Source organism: Rutidosis leptorrhynchoides, chromosome 2 (assembly GCF_046630445.1).
Source record: "Rutidosis leptorrhynchoides isolate AG116_Rl617_1_P2 chromosome 2, CSIRO_AGI_Rlap_v1, whole genome shotgun sequence".
NCBI classification, from domain to species: Eukaryota; Viridiplantae; Streptophyta; class Magnoliopsida; order Asterales; family Asteraceae; genus Rutidosis; species Rutidosis leptorrhynchoides.
The window spans coordinates 634,543,515-634,563,406 of record NC_092334.1 but is presented as its reverse complement, the minus strand read 5'-3'; the positions used below and the strand labels follow the sequence as shown (position 1 = coordinate 634,563,406).

The 19,892-nt window shown below is 34.3% G+C and overlaps 1 protein-coding gene across 1 annotated transcript; it reads left to right on the top strand.

Annotated features, from left to right (window-relative positions):
- Positions 1-4,975: 4,975 nt before the first annotated feature.
- Positions 4,976-10,037, top strand: LOC139893658 (3-phosphoinositide-dependent protein kinase 2-like). Its single transcript, XM_071876831.1, has 11 exons — positions 4,976-5,510; positions 6,369-6,549; positions 6,674-6,726; positions 7,196-7,297; positions 7,430-7,538; positions 7,622-7,700; positions 7,814-7,979; positions 8,738-8,869; positions 9,090-9,265; positions 9,353-9,575; positions 9,781-10,037. The coding sequence occupies exons 1-11, from the start codon at positions 5,319-5,321 to the stop codon at positions 9,862-9,864; spliced, it is 1,497 nt and encodes a 498-aa protein (XP_071732932.1). The 5' UTR covers positions 4,976-5,318; the 3' UTR covers positions 9,865-10,037.
- The last annotated feature ends 9,855 nt before the right edge of the window (positions 10,038-19,892 follow it).

Genomic DNA, 19,892 nt, shown 5'->3' with positions numbered 1-19,892 from the left:
CACGAACCTATAACAAATAAGTACATATATATCAAAGTATGTTCAAAATATAATTACAACATTTTTAATACGTTTTAATGTTTTAAGTTTATTAAGTCAGCTGTCCTCGTTAGTAACCTACAACTAGTTGTCCACAGTTAGATGTACAGAAATAAAGCAATATATATTATTTCGAATCAATCCACGACCTCGTGTATACAAGTCTCAGGCTAGATCACAACTCAAAGTATATATAATATTTTGGAATCAACCTCAACCCTGTATAGCTAACTCCAACATTACTGCATATAGAGTGTCTATGGTTGTTCCGAAATATATATATAGATGGGTCGATATGATATGTCAAAACATTGTATTCGTGTCTATGGTATCTCAAGATTACATAATATATTAGAATACGTGTATAATACAATATGAGTTAGCTAGGATATGATTAATATAGATTTGTTACCAATTTTCACGTAGCTACAACAAGCAAAATTATCCAATCTTGTTTTACCCATAACTTCTTCGTTTTAAATCCGTTTTGAGTGATTCAAGTTGCTATGGTTTCATATTGAACTTAAGTTTATTAATATAAACAGAAAAAGTATTGGTTTATAGTCAGAAATACAGGTTACAAGTCATTTTTGTAAAGGTAGTCATTTCAGTCGAAAGAACGACGTCTAGATGACCATTCTGGAAAACATACTTTCACTTTGAGTTTAACCATGATTTTTGGATATAGTTTCATGTTCATAAGAAAAATCATTTTCCCAGAAGAACAACTTTTAAATCAAATTTTATCATAGTTTTTAATTAACTAACCCAAAACAGCCCTCGGTGTTACTACGACGGCGTATATCCGGTTTTACGGTGTTTTTCGTGTTTTCAGGTTTTAAATCATTAAGTTAGCATATAATATAGATATAGAACATGTGTTTAGTTGATTTTAAAAGTCAAGTTAGAAGGATTAACTTTTGTTTGCGAACAAGTTTAGAATTAACTAAACTATGTTCTAGTGATTACAAGTTTAAACCTTCGAATAAGGTAGTTTTATATATATGAATCAAATGATGTTATCGTGGATAAACCTACTGAAAATGAGAAAAATAGATCTAGCTTCAAAGGATCCTTGGATGGCTTGAAAGTTCTTGAAGTAAAATCATGACACGAAAACAAGTTCAAGTAAGATTTCTACTCGAAATAAGATTGTTAAAGTTATAGAAATTGAATCAAAGTTTGAATATGAGTATTACCTTGTATTAGAAAGATATCTTATTGTAAATAAGAAAGATTTCTTGAGGTTGGATGATCACTCAAAGTGGATTAGCAAGATTGGAAGTAAGCTAGCAAACTTGAAAGTGTTGTTGGTGTGTTCTTGAGTAGTTGTTTTATAACTTGGTTTATGTATGGATTTATGAACTAGATTGAGCTAGATTTTGATGAAGATGATGAAGAACACTTAGAACAATGGAAGAACACTTGAGAGAGAGAGTAGTTTGATGCATGTAAGTTGCAAAATGAAAGTGTTTGTGTGTGTGTTCATTCACGTGAAGTATGGTGTCACCATATAGGCTCCATTAGTTTGTAATTTTGTGTAATCATTCATGCTAGTTGTCAAATGATGGTTCCCACATGGTTAGGTAACTCACATGGTCTGCTAAGAGCTGATCATTGGAGTGTATATACTAATAGTACATACATATAGAAGCTGTGTGTTGTACGAGTACGAATACAGGTGTATACGAGTAAAATTGTTGATGAAAATGAATGAGGATGTAATTGTAAGCATTTTTGTTAAGTAGAAGTACTTTGATAAGTGTCTTGAAGTCTTTCAAAAGTGTATGAATACATATTAAAACACTACATGTATATACATTTTAACTGAGTCGTTAAGTCATCGTTAGCCGTTACATGTAAGTGTTGTTTTGAAACCTTTAGGTTAACGATCTTGTTAAATGTTGTTAACCCATTGTTTATTATATCTAAAGAGATGTTAAATTATTACATTATCATGATATTATGATGTATTAATATATCTTAATATGATATATATACATTTAAATGTCGTTACAACGATAATCGTTACATATATGCCTCGTTTCGAAATCCTTAAGTTAGTAGTCTTGTTTTTACATATGTAGTTCATTGTTAATATACTTAATGATATGTTTACTTATCATAATATTATGTTAACTATATATATATATATATATATATATATATATATATATATATATATATATATATATATATATATATATATATATATATCCATATATATGACATCATATAGTTTTTACAAGTTTTAACGTTCGTGAATCACCGGTCAACTTGGGTGGTCAATTGTCTATATGAAACCTATTTCAGCTAATCAAGTCTTAACAAGTTTGATTGCTTAACATGTTGAAGACACTTAATCATGTAAATATCAATTTCATTTAATATATATAAACATGAAAAAGTTCGGGTCACTACAAATAATTCACTTTTTGGCCAAAAATTGAAAAAACATGACAAAGTTAGTTTTTGACATTCATTAATTCAAAATGTCAAATTTTTGTGTCAAATATTTGTAAGTTGGTGTGGTAAAATCTAATTGGAAATTGAGTGAGAAAAATAAATTAATAATAAAAATATATTAATATAAAGTTATTTATTGGTTGCTTCATTGTCTTACGCTTTAGTTTTCTTAACAGCAGTTCAGGATTACCTAGGGGGACTAAATCACCCACGTGTTCATTTCCCTCAGTTGCATAACCCGCCCCCAACTGCTGTCCAGGAGGAAACACGACACAATTCGAGGGCATGGGTGGTAAAACACCCATCCCCACTGCCCCCACAACGCGATGTGTGAAAGGAACTCTTGGGAGAAATTTAAGGGTTAAGAAGCAATTTTGTGTGCAATGTTGCACACCACGGGAGTCGAACTCCTGACCTCTCGCTAAGAGAGGCAGGCCACTACCACATGAAGTATAATACAAGGTTGACGATCATTCTGATTTCATGAGATACATGACTCACACCCAAGTTTGACGATCACTAAGACTCCGTTAATTGCGTCACCATCCGTCCATGTCAACTCGCGCTCAATTTTGGCGTTGTGATAGTTAGAGTCTTATAGGCATATGTGATAATACAAAGTGTACTACAAATGTAGTATAAACGAGTGGATGACGTGACACACATGTTCCTCTTATCCAAGTCAAGGGGCTTGCGTGTAACACAACCTGGATATTATCCAAGTGTTTCTGTTCAGCACGAGCTCTGTTCAGCATGAGTCATGTCCGACACAGATCTTATCCGTCCCTAATCTTAGATGGCACAGATCATGTCTGGCTTAATACCTTTTCAGCACGAGTCATGTCTGGCCCAGTTCCCGCTCGGCCCAATTCCTATCAGACACAAGTCGTGTCTGGCACGAGTTTTATCAACCTAAATTCTTGTTCGACCCAATTACTATCCCATACGAGTCTTGTCGCCCAATTCCTGGCATGCCCAATTCTTATCTTGCCCAAATATGTGGAAACCCATTAGGGGGTGCATCATCACCGCCAGTGGTACCAATTTTGTTTGGTTGTTGCATCCAATCATAAAAAATAAAACCTGTTTAATATTACATACTTGGGTTAGGAGCTCGTCCGTTGGACGGAAGCGTAAACAAAAATAAATAATAAATTATAAGAACAACAATACAATACATTATGAGTTTTTACCGGATAGGGAGGTATATATTGACTTTATACGGAGGTTTTGCCGGATTCGTTCACGGACTTCCACCCAGAAACACTTCCCGTCGATCGCATTCGGGTTTCCGAATGAACGTGTGTGATACGTGTAAATGATGAGGGTCGTTGAAATAAATGATCTACTGATGCCAAAAAATCATCGTTAAAAAAAAAATTTATTATGAGTTTTTAAAAATAATAGATTAGTTATATGCATACCAAAAATATTATAACAGATGATGTGAATCCAGGGCCGGACCTAGGGTAAGGCCACGGGGGCGACCGCACCCGGGCATCACATTTTAAGGGGCATCAAATCTGAAGTTCTGAAAAAAAAATTAAGTGCAATTGAGTTTTTTTACGTAAGTTCAGAGGAGAAATTTCATAGAGGAAGGAAGAGGAAGAAGGAAAAGTCAAAAGTTGAAAAGAGAAAATCTTTTGTTCATTGATGCTGTAAACTTTTTTTCCCTTTGTCAGATGTGTTAATTTTATTAAAATCCAACATATCGTACAACGAATATAGCGTATTGTACAATCACGTATGGATTTTGAAATTCTAGTCTAGCAATAGAGGTGCCGTAATAATGTGAATTCATAAAATAAGTTTACTGATTTCATAATATAATACTCCATAGTACTACTTGATTTATATATATTTTTTAATTTAATTATTTCTACAAGGAACAAAAGCCCTTTTTCAAAGTCCTATTTTATTGGTGTGTCAACAGACACTATAAAAATTTTAACTAGAATCGAAGTCATTACTTTTATCGTAGTTTGATCTCTTCAAATTGTCACACTAAATTTATTTAAAAAAAAATGAACGTGAAAATGAGTTATATAAGTTGATTAGCTTTCGAACACTTGTTTATAAATAGAGTAGGGGCATTATTTTATCGATTCGTCCCCGGGCAACAAAACACTCAAGACCGCCCCTGTGTGAATCATACTTGTTTTAACATTCATAACTGTTGTACTATGATAATAAACTAGATTTTTAAAATCCAAGAAAACGCAAATATGGTTTTAATGACCTAAAGTGATGAAGTTAAAATATATAAATAAATTAATTAATTAAATAAATAAAAATAAAAAATGAAAAAGAAGAAGTACATTTTTGCATTTCCGATGTGTAAATTTTCATGCTTTTTATGCATCCACACAAGCAACACGTGTCACTTATATCTCTCCCCCTCTATTTTCTCGCTCTAACTTTGTTCCTTCCATACCTCCCCTCCTTGCAGAAACAAATACCCCGTAATTCACAAAAACAAACAAAAAAAGTTATCAAAAATATTATATTATTATTATAAAATAAAATTCTTAGTTATAAATCGTTAAAATCAAAAAGAAAACCTCTCCATCATTTGATTTACTCATTTCCGTTTTCTTCAATCCCCAAATTTACCCTTCAATTTTGATTTCTAGGGTTCTTTTAATTCATTTAATCACAAACCATCGCAATTGCTTCATTTGAGACGGTAAATCCAATTTCATCTGCAGAAAAGTATATCTTATACATATAAATACATATTGTGCTATCGACATTTATATAAACTTTTGCATGGGTGAGTTTCAATTTCTAGGATTTGAATTTGGGGGAAATTTATGATGGCAATGATTGGGGGTGAAATGGAGAAAGATTTCGAATCGAAGCTAAATATTGATGATAATTCAGCTAATCATATGGTTACAGATGGGCATAAAGCTAAAAGCTTTAAATTTAGGGCACCACAAGAGAACTTTACCATTCAGGATTTTGAAATGGGGAAGATCTATGGTGTTGGTTCTTATTCAAAGGTTTGATTCAATTCTGTTTCAAATATTTATTAGTATTAGTATGTAGTAATTCTTGTAATTTTATTTATTGAATTAAAAAGTAGTTAAATTATCTTCTTGTTAATGTGTTGGTTTTGACTGGTTGGTCAATGCTTGGATTAATTTATAGTTATTCTATTAATTCTATTGATATCTAATGACATGATATGATAATTCAGTTGTATTTATATCCAAGTTTGCAATATAAATACTGCTATTTGAGATCTTCAAAAGATTTGAGATTTGCTATGGTTATCCGTAAGGGTATAATATGGAGCTATAACATTAACATGATAGTATTAAACTTTTAAATTAAAATCTTATAATATGGAGCTATCACATTAACATGATACTAGACATGGTTTGTAACCGGCCGAGTTTATGAAAGACTTTCAAACCTGGACACGATATATAATTTTCTTTGGATTTTCTGACTAAAGAAGCTAGAGTTATTAGGAAATTTATGTAGGGGCGGAAATTATGACCCGTTTGTGCGAATATTGGTTAGATTGGGTCAAAAGTGCTTACAACCTTTGAACAAGTTATAATAAAAATCAGATTTTTTTTCTTTTTTTGTAATAGTCTACTTTATAGTCATATGTAGTATCTTAATAATCCTCAAAACGGAAAAAAAGGAAATGTTAAGAGTTCTTTAGTTGATGTATTTGACAGTGCACGGATTTGATCCATGTCCCAACTTGCCTATTTTGCCCCTATTTTTTATCTAACTGCTGGCCATACGAACATAAATCGGTTCAAAGCTACAAAAAGTTAATTAATTTCCACTATTCTGTTTTCTGTTATCTATGTTCCTTAAATTGTTAACTTGTGTTCTTTCAGGTTGTGAAAGCAAAAAAGAAAGACACGGGGAAAGTGTATGCATTAAAGATTATGGATAAAAAATTCATAACAAAAGAAAATAAAACTGCTTATGTTAAGTTGGAGAGGATTGTATTGGATCAGCTGACTCATCCTGGAATTATACAACTTCATTTTACATTTCAAGACACTTTTTCATTATGTAAGAACATCATGGTTCGTGGCTTTTGCTAGTTTTCTATGTAGGCAATAATTACTTATTATGTATGTTTCTGTTTTGGATCTTTGTATATGCATTGACTCATGCATTTGATTGTTTATTGAAGACATGGCACTTGAGGCCTGCGAAGGTGGTGAACTTTTTGATCAAATCACTAGGGTAAGTGAAATTCGTTGACTTGGTTTGTTTTGGTATCACGCTATTTAAATGATTTCCACTTGCATTTGTTATGTACTTTTTTTTTGGGTAAAAGTTATACCATTCTTTAGAAGCTGACAAATTGGCATGTTGGATTATTAGTAGTTAAATGTGCTAAAATTGATATATGGAACCATTTTGTTCCACTAGTGACCTGTTCATTTTTCTTACTCTAATGTATATACAATTTGAATTTACATAATTAAATCATAGCAACTAAATGAACGTTTACTGTATATTCTGCATTTTATTTGTGTAATAATGTCTGGTTAATATTTAAACTCACGAAACTGTTAATTCTTTTCCTTCTTTACTGAACATGTAAAATTCAAACCTTAATTTTTTGTTGTCTTTATGTTCTTAAAGCTTATACCAATTTTGTTGTAAAAAAATATATAACTTAAATTTATGTGTGAGTTGCTTATTACAGAAAGGTCGTTTAACTGAGGATGAAGCTCGCTTTTATGCAGCTGAAGTTGTGGATGCTCTTGAATACTTACATAATATGGGTTTGATTCATCGAGACATTAAGGTATATGATTGATAATCACAAACAACACAAAGTAAAGATTGTATTTATCTATTTCAAAGGTCAAACTTATATTCTTTTATAGAGATGTAAACTATCAGATAATAATCGTTGCTGATAGAATGTTAATTACAGCCCGAGAACCTGCTTCTTACATCAGATGGACATATAAAGATTGCTGATTTTGGTAGCGTTAAGCCTATGCACGATAGCCAGATAACAGTTCTACCAAATGCTGGAACGGGTATGTTTTCTTTTTGGTTTTATAGTGTGTTTGTGGGACCCAACTTTAGTGACTTAAACGATGGCCTTTTCCTTCTTCTTCAGATGACAAGGCTAGCACGTTTGTGGGGACAGCTGCATATGTCCCACCAGAAGTATTAAATTCTTCACCTGCAACAATTGGGTAAGTATTAAATATTGTATCTTCATGCATATGTTTATGTTTATTTCATTGTTATTTTTTTTTAGTGTTGTAAAATGTTAATTTTATAACGTATATGAAACGTTTGTGGACAGGAATGATTTATGGGCACTCGGGTGCACGTTGTTTCAGATGTTATCGGGAACTTCTCCTTTTAAAGATGCAAGTGAGTGGCTCATTTTTCAAAGAATTATAGCTCGAGATGTCAAATTTCCAGATTACTTTTCTGATCATGCCAAAGATCTTATTGATAAACTATTGGTGAGCAACTTATAAATTTGTCCTTGTTTTTCATTATCTGTTGGCTGTTGCTAAGGCCATCTCCAACCGTCTCTAAATTTTTATCTTCATATTTGAAGAAAAAAATTGATATCTTTTAAGCATATATTTTCTTCAAAATACCTTCATCTCCAACCATTACTCCAAAAATTACATTTGCAAAACTATTTTCTTATAATTTTATTAACACTATATTAAGATCCATATTTGATATGTTGATATATGGTGTTTAATCAAAAGATCTCACCGAGATACATATAATTTCTTTTGTATATATAAACTTGTATTTTATGATTACTATATGCAAAATTTAAGAATTATTATTATGACGGAGTATTATTTTTTTTTAAAGGCAAACTCATACACCCAACACGAATTTTCACAAATATTTACATAATAGTGTCCACCTGGACTTGAACCCATGACCTCAAGGTCAGAGGGGTTCCTCGATACTGCTAGGCCGAAGGCCCTTTGGTAATATTTAAGAATTGTTGTGTGGAGGATGAGTATGATACGGCCGAATTATGGTATTGTGATTAAAATGAGTATAATCGTAAATATAAATTTAGGTAGTTGACCTTCTAGTTTAAGCCAACGGTTTGGAGAAAGGAATTTAATTGCTCTAAACGTCATATTTAAAGTTTAATGAGGTTGGAGCAATGTTTGGAAATGGCTTTAAACTGTTTATTTTTGTTCCTCTCTTGCCATTTTAAAACTTTTGTTGCAAAAAAACGATGCAGGATATTGATCCAACAAAAAGACCCGGTGCAGGACGCGATGGTTATGATTCGCTCAAGAATCATCTATTTTTCAAAGGAATTAATTGGCGTGATATACGATCACATAGACCTCCTAGACTTGCATTAGAAAAGGTATCACTATTATGAAGACAATTTCTTTACAAAAAAATACAAATCTTTCGTTAAATTTTAGTAAAAAGTTGTATGGAAAAGATAGACTTCTGTGACCTTCAACCTATCCTATTCTTTTTATTAGTTGTTCACTTAAAGCACGACCAAGATCGACTTATTCTTAGGTAATTGGGTCAAAATTGCCACCTCTATGTTTACATACCATCTCAACTTTCTACAGGGTCACACCAGTAGTCACTCAAGTGGAGGTGATGATGCTTCGGATTCGTCGTGGAACCCGACACATATCGGTGATGTCACAGAAACCGGAAGTGCGGCAGTTGCTGATGTCACATCTTCATCCGATTTAAGTAACATAACTAAACTTGCTTCGATAGACTCCTTTGACTCAAAATGGTAATTTTGTGTAATTAAATACCTTTCATCAATTATAACCGAGAACAGAGTCAAGACCTTTTACCTGGCCTTTAAACCTTTTTACAGGCAACAATTTTTGGAGCCTGGTGAATCGATATTAATGATCTCATTGGTCAAGAAACTGCAAAAACTATCGAGCAAGAAAGTACAACTTATACTAACCAACAAGCCAAAGTTGATATACGTGGACCCCTCAAAGCTAGCTGGTAAAGGGACCATTATCTGGTCCGATGATCCCAATGATCTTAGCATCCAAGTTACAAGCCCATCAAACTTCAAAATTTGCTTAGTGAGTGCATATTAACTTTTTTACTTCAATTCAATTAGCAATTGTTTTTTATTTTTTTATTTACATGTAGACGAAAGTTCTTTTCTATAGGTGGGATGATGGGTGGGTTGGTTTATGGGTGGTGATTGTACACCTTCAATTTTGGTTATACACTACTGATTTTACAAACTCTCTTATAGTCTGCTTGTTATATGTGATGACTCAGCCGAAGAAAGTTATGACATTTGAGGATCCAAAACAAAGAGCCTATCAGTGGAAGAAGGCGATTGAGGCACTCCAAAACCGGTGATAACTGTTTTTATTGATTGTATTGTTTATTACACATTCATTTCATGTAACATTTATGCTGGACTTTAGGATCCAAGAACAGTGTGAATTTTCCCCGGTTCAAAGTTTTTGTCTTTTTTATCGGGGTGTTTTTCTTTTCTTTTATTTCTTTTATATCATCATATACTTGGTAAATTTGGTCGATTTTAGTGGCGTTTGACTTCGGATACCATCCGCAGGTGTAATGTGTAGTTTTATGTTCACATGTTGGAAATGCTCTACTCTCCTCAGATTCCTTCAAAATTTATTGTTTGCCTGTTCATAATGGTTCAATTAGGTTGACATTTTAAGGTCAAACAAATTTATAATCCAAATTGAGATTGTTCATCGTCGATCCACATTTTGACCTGTCTGTTTGTGCCAATACTTGAAAATGTCAATGACATTTGGCGTTCTTTGACTTTTGTGGTCTAACCTATTTTTTAAAGTTAGAACTGAATCACCAATCACTTCCATTTGAAAGTTTTGTAGCAGAAATTAGTTCTGTAACCATGTTTTCTGGGTGTGATTGAAATTTTGTAACATATATCGCGGATATGTGTGGGCAGCTAACATATGCATATTCAAAATAAACACATGGATACCTATATAGTATCACATAGTGCAAAAAACATGAATTGAAGGATTAAATTTGGTAGAAAAATTTAGGCAGAGCGCTTAATAATTTATGTTAGGCACATAGTGCATGTACTTTTGTCAAAAAAAAGGGGTATCGCAAGTTGAGCATGGAGTTTTACGTAAACATATTACCGGAGTATATAATTTGATGTGTTTTCAAAGACATTATTAAATACATAGAATTATTAAGAATGAGCAAAGAGACGATAGAGAAAAATGTGTATTTAATAGCAACAAAAACGGATGGCATAGAATTGTCGTCAAAATGAGAAACATTAACAAAGCTTGTATGGAATTTCAAGCCGCTTACAATGAAGCCCGACGGAATTGGAGAAGCGGGACGAGTGATATCGACATTGAAACGAGAGCCCATGAAATTTATATACTCCTACTAAATAACAAAGGGAAAAGATTTGCTATGATGGATTATCGATGTGTGGCGAGTTTTGAAAGACAACTCCAAGTGATACGCTCCCCGGTCGGGTACTCAAACTCGTGTCGACTTGAATGCCGACGATGAAGGGTTGGATGCTCCACTTTCTCAAAACGATCTTTTTGAGGATGATCCGTTTCCGAGGCCAATGAGCCGAGATAGGGCAAAAAAGAAGGCCCGATCAAGTAGCACCGGCGCCGACACAACTCGTTCTTCATCTCGTTCATCGAAAGCGGAGAAGGTTTGGAAGCTATTTCAAAACATAAAAAGGAAAGAACATCGGGTGTGCGACATGCGACAAAAAGAAGAAACACTCCGAACCGCTTTTCAAGGAGCTAGCATTTTAACCATAAGCCCCTCCGGAAAACCAAGCCCGCAAAGATATGATCGAAGGGCTTCAAAGAGTGTTCCTCGACAAATACAAATACTTGCTCGATCCACCACCACCACAACAAAACGAAGAATCCTCCGACGACGAGTAGTTTTTTGTTTGTTTCCTGCTATTTTTTCTGTTAACTAGTTCTTTTTTTTTTTTTTTTTTTTTTTTTTTTTGTTTTTTTTATTCCGAATGTACTTTTTTATTTTAGGAATATTAAACTTATATTTATTAAATAATGTATTAAATTTAAATAATAAAATGTTAAAATATAAAAGAAGTGGACCATACTGAATTGTGACACAAAACCTTGACATTTTGGGTTAATGAGTGTCAAATTATGACCCTGCCTAGTCACAGTCAAATTGCCCACTTTTTGACCAAAAAGTGCACACCCTGCCTGTAACGTCACAGACAGGGTTAATGGTGGTCTTCGCATTTTCCATCCGCTATACAGTAACGCATCAAGTTGGACTATACTCGAGATAATAATAATACTTGTAAATGGCATAAGGTATTCCATGGCATAACCCCAAACGGTTAAGCTTGTTAAACTCAACTTGGCATTTATACAAGAGTAACTAGCGAAATAAAGGAATTCATCATGAAAATGTGCCGCGAATATATTTGTAGCTCCGACATTCGATATTCGATTTGTTGAATTCAAAGAAGGTCAAAACAAACAGCTGCAAGAATCTCGCGTCTAGAAGCTCAATCTCGCAGAATGCGAGATGGATGAAACGCGGGAATGGTGAACATGACGCAACAAATGTAGCAGGGATCGAGTTTTGTTAAACTGGAAATCTCGCGTTTGAAGCAAGGTTTTCGCTTTTGGATGCTTGTCGCGGAATGTGAGGTCCATCTCGCGATACGCGAGGATGGACGTATTCAGCAAGTTACCGGATTGTTTCCTTATTATGATTTGCACTATAAATAAACCTTATGTAATCTGTAACCCTAAGCACGGAAAATCAATAAAAAGGCTCTCTAGTTGGCCGTGTACTAAAGCAATCACACCGATTGCATATAACAACGTAATATCTTATGTCGTTTACTTTTCTTGCATTATTATTGTCCGTTTGTTGTTTGTGGGATCACAATCTTTTGATTGGTGATTGCAACGTTGCAAAAGACGTGAGACGGGATCGAGACGGTCGGGTCCTAAAAAGGTCGAGACGGGGGTCGACACGGACGTTGACCAAAGTTGACTTTTAAATATATAAGTATATAAATGCATATATGTATACATATTTTAAAGCAAAAAACTTTAATTGATTAATTTGTACACATAATTGCTATCATCGTTAATTTAATAAAAAAAATTCAAACTAAAATACGATATATTTAACCGATTTTCTGGCTTTTCTGAATTTTGACCGACTTTGACCCGATTTTTTTCAACTTTGACCCGAATTTTGACCGTTGATTATCATATTAGACGGTTTTCTTCGAGACGGGACGGGCTAGTCACCAAACCGTCGAGACGGGCGTCACAACGGCTCGAGACGGTGTGTTTTGCAACAGTGAGTGATTGTTGTTGGGTCCTCAAAATCCTAACAAATCGTAATGAAATATGTTTTGAAAACATTGTAAACAAACATAACCATTTCTAAATAAAATTAACATATGATTCAAATCTATACATAAGTTTATCGAAAATAATCTGAAAAATAATAAAAATGCACGCTCTGACTATTTTTCTTGAAGTAACCTGTCAATAGTAGTTAAGTTGTTACCCTAGTTAAAAATGCTAATAAAAGATATAGCAAAACGTGAGCATTTAAAAATTTGTACCTAATGTGGTAGAAGTTAAACGCGTCTACGCTTCTTGACAGCAAAAGCATCTGATATCTCATCCGTAGTAAACGAATCGGCTATTTTCCTTTCAATGTAAAGAATGAAACAAGTTTTAAGATAGTCATCACCCATGCTAAAAAGAAGTCTCGTTTTCATAATCTTCATTGCTGAAAAGGCTCTTTCACTTGCTGTTGTTGAAACCAGAAGAGTTAATACAAGACGAATCAATCTATCAAACATTACATACACTTTAACCATCTCAGTTTCTTATAGGCCTTTACATAACACTGCAATCGTTTGAACATTTTTTAACTCTGGATCATTAGGCGAATCTAGTTCATAATGTTGCAACTCATTTCAGCTTTTGGTTCGGGAATTCGAAATCAAGGAATTCAAATCCCATTGGATTTCAAATCCCAGGGGATTTGAATTGATATTATTCGAAATCCCATCATCTGTTTGGTTCACAATTTTTAGTCAAAGGATTTCAAAAGTGTGTTTAAAATACCATCATCTTCTTTCTCTATCAGCATCTATAAGAAGAAAAAACTCCTACAAATTAATTTATATTATGAGAACCAGGAACAAGTCTCTGGAAACATAATCGTTGGTGTACAACAATGTCCACTACAATCCTAATCGAAGCAACAACATAAACTCGAATTTGAATCAAACCAAAACTGATTTAAGGACATTAGTTACGAGCACCATTTAACACCCCGTCAAAAACCCATTAATGGAATGTTAACTCTGGTCCTAGTGCTTGACTTGACTTCTACACAACAGTAATAATTTACAGCGAAAGCAATTAATATCTGAGAATAAAACACGCAAAACGGATCAACAATAATGTTGAGTGAATCTACAGGCAGAGGCGACTTTGAGCATAGGCAAGACAGGCAGCCGCCTAGGGCCCAAAAATTTTAAAGGGCTCAAAATTTTGAAATTTCTATATACTTTTCTCAAAATATTCTGTTTAATTAAATAAAAAATTGTCAATTAAAGTTGTAATACTGTAACTTTAAATAGTTAAATACATTGTAAGTTAATAAATAAATAAATCTAAGTGTTATCTTTTCATATGTAATAAAAAATTAAACGTGTATAAGGGCCCACTTTTATTTTCGCCTAGGTTCTTCAAAATTGTTGAGACGGCCCTATCTACAGGTTTTAGGTAAACAATACAGTATGTTTAAGAAACGATTTTTCGGAAAACATTTATTAGTGAAAGACCACCAAGGTTTAATGTTAAAAGTTTGCAGACAACACCGTGTCCTGTTTCAAAAGTTTATTGACACTATCATGTCAAGTTTCAAATATTTGTAAACAATACCATGTCAAGTTTTATCTCGTTTGTTCGTAAACCAAAGTTTTAAATAACGTAATATAGTATCTGAAAAACACTATTCAGAAAAATAGTTTAATCGCATTTAACCACGAGATTTCAAAAATGTTTACATAATCCATGAGCACCTGAATACTAACAATGACCTGAGTATAGAAACCATTACACTCCCTTTACCCCATAAAAATGTTATACACTTGTTCGAATGTATTTAATGTTCAAAGTAAATGTGCCATGGTTAATATTGTTTGGGTGAGGTTTGTCTAACCTAACTGATCCGTCCATCTAAATTGTGCTTACCCGAAGGTAATAAAAGTATTCAAGCTAGGGGATTTTTGAACAATAACTCAATATGTATAATAAATAAGTACTTGTGTCAAACATAAAAAGCATTTATATAAATGTATAAGTAACATCGTGTATTCTCATCCCAAAAATATTAAGTAAAAGTGGAACTGTAGACTCACCTTTTGATAGCTCTTGAACAAACGTAAGCAAATAACTTGTATAGTTTATCCGAGTAAAGCAACCTAAGTATATGTAACATCCATGTTACATCCGTCCCACATTAGTTGGAGAGGGGAACGAAGCATGCCTTATAAGGGTGTGGAGACCTTTCCTAGCATGACGCGTTTTGGGACCACAAGCGCAGCAGATCTCATGAGAACTCTGCAGTTAAGCGTGCTCAGGCGAGAGCACTACCAGGATGGGTGACCTCCTGGGAAAGTGCTCGTCGTGTGTGGTTACCAAGAAAAATCCGCGCGCCTACTGGCAAAGCGGATAATATCATGCTACGGGGAACGTTTACCTGGGATGTTACAGATGGTATCAGAGCCAGGCCCCGGACCAAACGTGCACAGCGAGGACGCTGTGTCCCATTAGGGGGAGGATTGTAACATCCATGTTACATCCGTCCCACATCAGTTGGAGAGGGGAACGAAGCATGCCTTATAAGGGTGTGGAGACCTTTCCTAGCATGACGCGTTTTGGGACCACAAGCGCAGCAGATCTCATGAGAACTCTGCAGTTAAGCGTGCTCAGGCGAGAGCACTACCAGGATGGGTGACCTCCTGGGAAAGTGCTCGTCGTGTGTGGTTGCCAAGAAAAATCCGCGCGCCTACGGGCAAAGCGGACAATATCATGCTACGGGGAACGTTTACCTGGGATGTTACAAAAAATCACCAAAATCACACCCAAACACTAAATTAACACTATCAATCTCCTCCAATTCATCTACCTTTCAACATGCCGAGATTGGTAAGGGTCCTAAACCCGTTTTTACCACTTGTTTTTCAAGTTTTTCATTTATTATTTTTATGGCTTTAATCCGAATTAATGCATGATATTGTTGAATTTTGTTTGATTAATGCTATATCTATGTTGTTAGTGTGATGTTAAACCCGATTAGCATAAGAATTTGATGTTTAAATGGATTATTGAAAAATTAGGGTTTATGTAAATTGGAAAAATTGGAGAATTGCTATTAAATTGTGTTATTTTAGGTCTTTTTAGATATTTTTAGATGCTTTGATAGTAGTAGAAGCTTTGGATATGAGTTTTTTTGATTGATTTTGTGATTTTAATTTTCGTATAATTTGATAATTTTTTATAATTGTCATGAATCAAGTATAGATTGTGATGATGATTAGGAGCTGGATTATACGCAATGTGATGGAATTGGATTATATATGCTTAGCTCATTGCGTGTTTCCACTTTTGAATTACATTTTGTTTTTGAAACTTGATTTTTGATTAGGAATTTTTGATTGTTTTAATTTGTTGTTAAGATATTGATTCATGTGGTGTTGAAACAAGCTTGTATGTCAAGGATAAATTCTTTGCTAACATTAACATACCCAATTGGGACGATTCTCTTGTTTTAAAATGTTATGCAGGGATTCTTTAGAATGAGAGCTGTTAACCAACAGCAAGGGGAAGAACAAGTAACCCCAGAAATGGAACAACAACTACAGAATCTACACCCAAACCTGAGATTTCCTGATGATGTACCTAACCGATTACAAAAGGTTAAGGACTTACTTTCTCTGATCACTAGAAACATCTCTCCAGTATACGTTGTGGACTGGGCTCCTTTAGGACCACCAGTCAACTTAGATGTGCAAATAAGGGGAATTTTAAATCAAAATTTTATAAATGAATTTGGAATGACTTTGGTTTTTAATGATTTTGAGAGATTGTTTAGTTTAAATAGCCCTGTATACAGAGAATGGTGTTTAGAATTCTACTCTACCGTTAGAATAAGTTTACACCCAGAAAATATCGATGATATTAATTTTCTACAATTTAGGCTGGGTGGGGTAGATAGAGCAATGTCCCTAAGCGACGTGACTACCGCATTAGGGATTTACACTGTAGACGAAATGATAGCTCCCAGTTTTAGGGAATATATTTTTACAGGGGCTAGATATACAGGTAACTATAATTCTGGCATAGTTTGGCAATCTTTCACCAATAGAAATACATATGAGCCAGGCCAGGAATCTTATCTAAAGATCACTGATGTTCGCTTCAGAATAATTCATAAGTTTATAGCGAACACAATAAACTAAAGGTCATTTACTAATACAGATAAAATTAATTATATTGACCTTTGGTACTTGGATGCGATCAGAGATAGGGATACATTTATTAGTATACCCTATGGAGTTGCTTACTTTTTGGCCCATGTTGGTAAGGGTGCTCGAGGGACGAGTGACATGTCGGGGGTCACTATATCACGTGTCTAGGAAGCTGGTTCGGACTCGACCCGAGTGAATCAGAACCTCCAATCCAACCGGTAAATCAAGCGGTTAAAACTTTAGGATTGGACATGTATAGGACGGCTAAGGCCATACAAGTGAGGGGCGGGGTTATTAGTTTGAGACGGCAAGAAGTTGTTGCTCACGCTCCTATGGAGGAGGATGAGGAACCCGCTAGGGAAACTAGGAGGAGACGAAGACAGCCAGATGAGGCTAGTACGTCTAATGTAGGCGTTTCTGATTTCGATATGCTCCAAAATTCGTTTAATTCATTGAGTTTAGATTTAAGGAACTCGTATGATAATTGGGGACGGAGATCAGAAGAACAATACACTAGTTTGTCTAGGCAAATAGGGGAAATTAGGCATACCCAAATGGCCCAGGATAATATGTTAGAAAACATCCGCTACGATCAGAGGAGCCAGGGAGCACAGTTAGAGTGGGCGCATCATCAAGCTTATTTATACGCAGCTAACCCACAACATTACGCACCCTCAGCTTTTCCATCATACCCCCAGTGGCAAGAACACGGTGACCCTCTACCTCCACCTTATGATCCCCACGCTGCCCTAGCCGCGAGTCAGGAAGCCTATAGGCGTTTTTACGAGGAACAATGCCTAAACGAACAACGGCAGCAACAGGAGTGACAACAGGAAGATCAGGGAGGTCCTGCGTGGTCATTTTTCTAGTTTTTATTTTTATTTTTTTAGAATTATTTATATTGTATTTGTTTGTATAAAATAATTTTTATGGTGTGTTAATTTACTTTTACCTTTATTTATTTTATTTCTACAAAAACTTTTAGTGTGGGGTAAAATTTTTGTACTACTAAAGTACAACCCCATCTCGTTTGTGATTGACATATTTGTTGACAGGTACTTATGATGATGAGATTCGACATAGCGAAACACGAAAGTATTATTGTGGTAAAACGGATTGGATATGTTCATACGATAAGCATTTTACAATATCCAATTACTTAACAAAGGAAGTTCTATATACTGTACACTTTTTGTCCTCTCAAATTTATATATTTAATCTGATTTTATGTAATGAGGGCATTACATAATCTTAAGTGTGGGGTGGGAGTATATAAATTCTCGAGAACTTATAATTTAGTGGTTTTTATGCAAATTTTTAAATTTTTAAACAAATTTAACTAATCAATTTTTAAGGTAATTACGAGCAATTAAAGATTAGGTGTCAAAAACCGAAATTATTGTCTCCATACATTAAAAATACATAAGTTTATTTGATTAAAACCTATAAAAGAAAACCAAGTATAACAAAATTTATAAACCCCATATGTTTAGAACTATTTATCACATGTTTCTATGAAGTATTGCAGATATCATCGCTTTGGAATGTATAAACCTGAATATCTCGTTAAGGAAGTAAAGTCTTCCAAAATGACACACTTGCTAACCTATGTTAGAAGATGTAGTCCAGAACAGCTGTAGGTTGACGAAAAATCTTAAAAAGTCATCTCTATCATCGGCTGGAAATCCACCTCACCTCAGCATCAAACAGGGTTTTTGGTGGTCAGACTTATCCTAACCATGAGATGGATCTGTCTCGTACAATGGGGGGCACATTGCAAATTAGCTTTTAAGACTAATGAATCTAATCCCCAGATGGATGATCTCTGTAAAGATCAACCGCATCTATGTTTGACCGCGGTCAACATATATATGCCATAACAAATTGAGGTGTGCAAACTCATGGTTCACCGATGATATTTGGACACGATATAATTTTACTCTAAAACTTGTGCTATTTTATGAATTATATTGTGTAAAACTATTTTTAGGACATTCGGTTTCAAGTTCCATGATACTTCAATTATGGGGGCGGATAGCTTGCTAATCGCCAACTGAGACTACGGTTTTCAGTTACCCTCAACCGGAATTTGAGGTTAAAACCGAAAAACGTGTCTAGTGTAAAAACTAGCATGACATTTTATAAAAATCATAAAACGTTTTCACAAGGTCCAATTTTCCCTAAGGATCCAAATTTTTAAACCTTAATCACGAGTTTCAACTTTGTTTCTGTTGTCAGAATTTCATTTCGTGTGGTGTGCGTGTGATTCAATAAAAATTGTGTAGTGTTTCCAACTTATTCCATATAGCGTGTGTTTCATTTCGTGTAGCGTGTGTTGTGTGATTTATGTTCGATAAGGAAAAATATGTAATGGTCCGATTCTATTTAGAAGATGTAATTGCTTGAGGACAAGCAACGTTCAAGTGTGGGGTATTTTGATATTGCTTTAAACATACATAAAATTCGACGCAATATCATTTATATTTCATAGGTTTTTATCGTTTACTAAGACATTCAAATGTATAAATCACGAGAAAAATGACAAAAGATAATACGAGCTCGAAGTTTGAAGAAACGACGATAAAACAACAATAAACGATGGATTTAAACAAATTACATATCGAGATAACATTACCCGAATACAAGTTCAAGATGAGCAAAGAAAAAGAGTTCAAATGAGAAGGTCCAAATCGATAAACGTCAACGCGGGATCAAAAGAGAACAAAACATAAAATAAAAACAAAGAAAACTGTCGGCTGTTCTTACGCGAATCGTGTAGCTACCTACGCGAAACGCGTAGTAATTTTACCTTACGCGGATCGTGTGGACTCCTACACGAAAC

Coding starts and splice junctions, on each gene's coding strand:
- LOC139893658 (XM_071876831.1), top strand. CDS start 5,319: ATGATGGCAATGATTGGGGGTGAAATGGAGAAAGATTTCGAATCGAAG. Junction 6,550..6,673: donor TCAAGACACTTTTTCATTAT/GTAAGAACATCA, acceptor TGTTTATTGAAG/ACATGGCACTTGAGGCCTGC. Junction 7,298..7,429: donor TGATTCATCGAGACATTAAG/GTATATGATTGA, acceptor TGTTAATTACAG/CCCGAGAACCTGCTTCTTAC.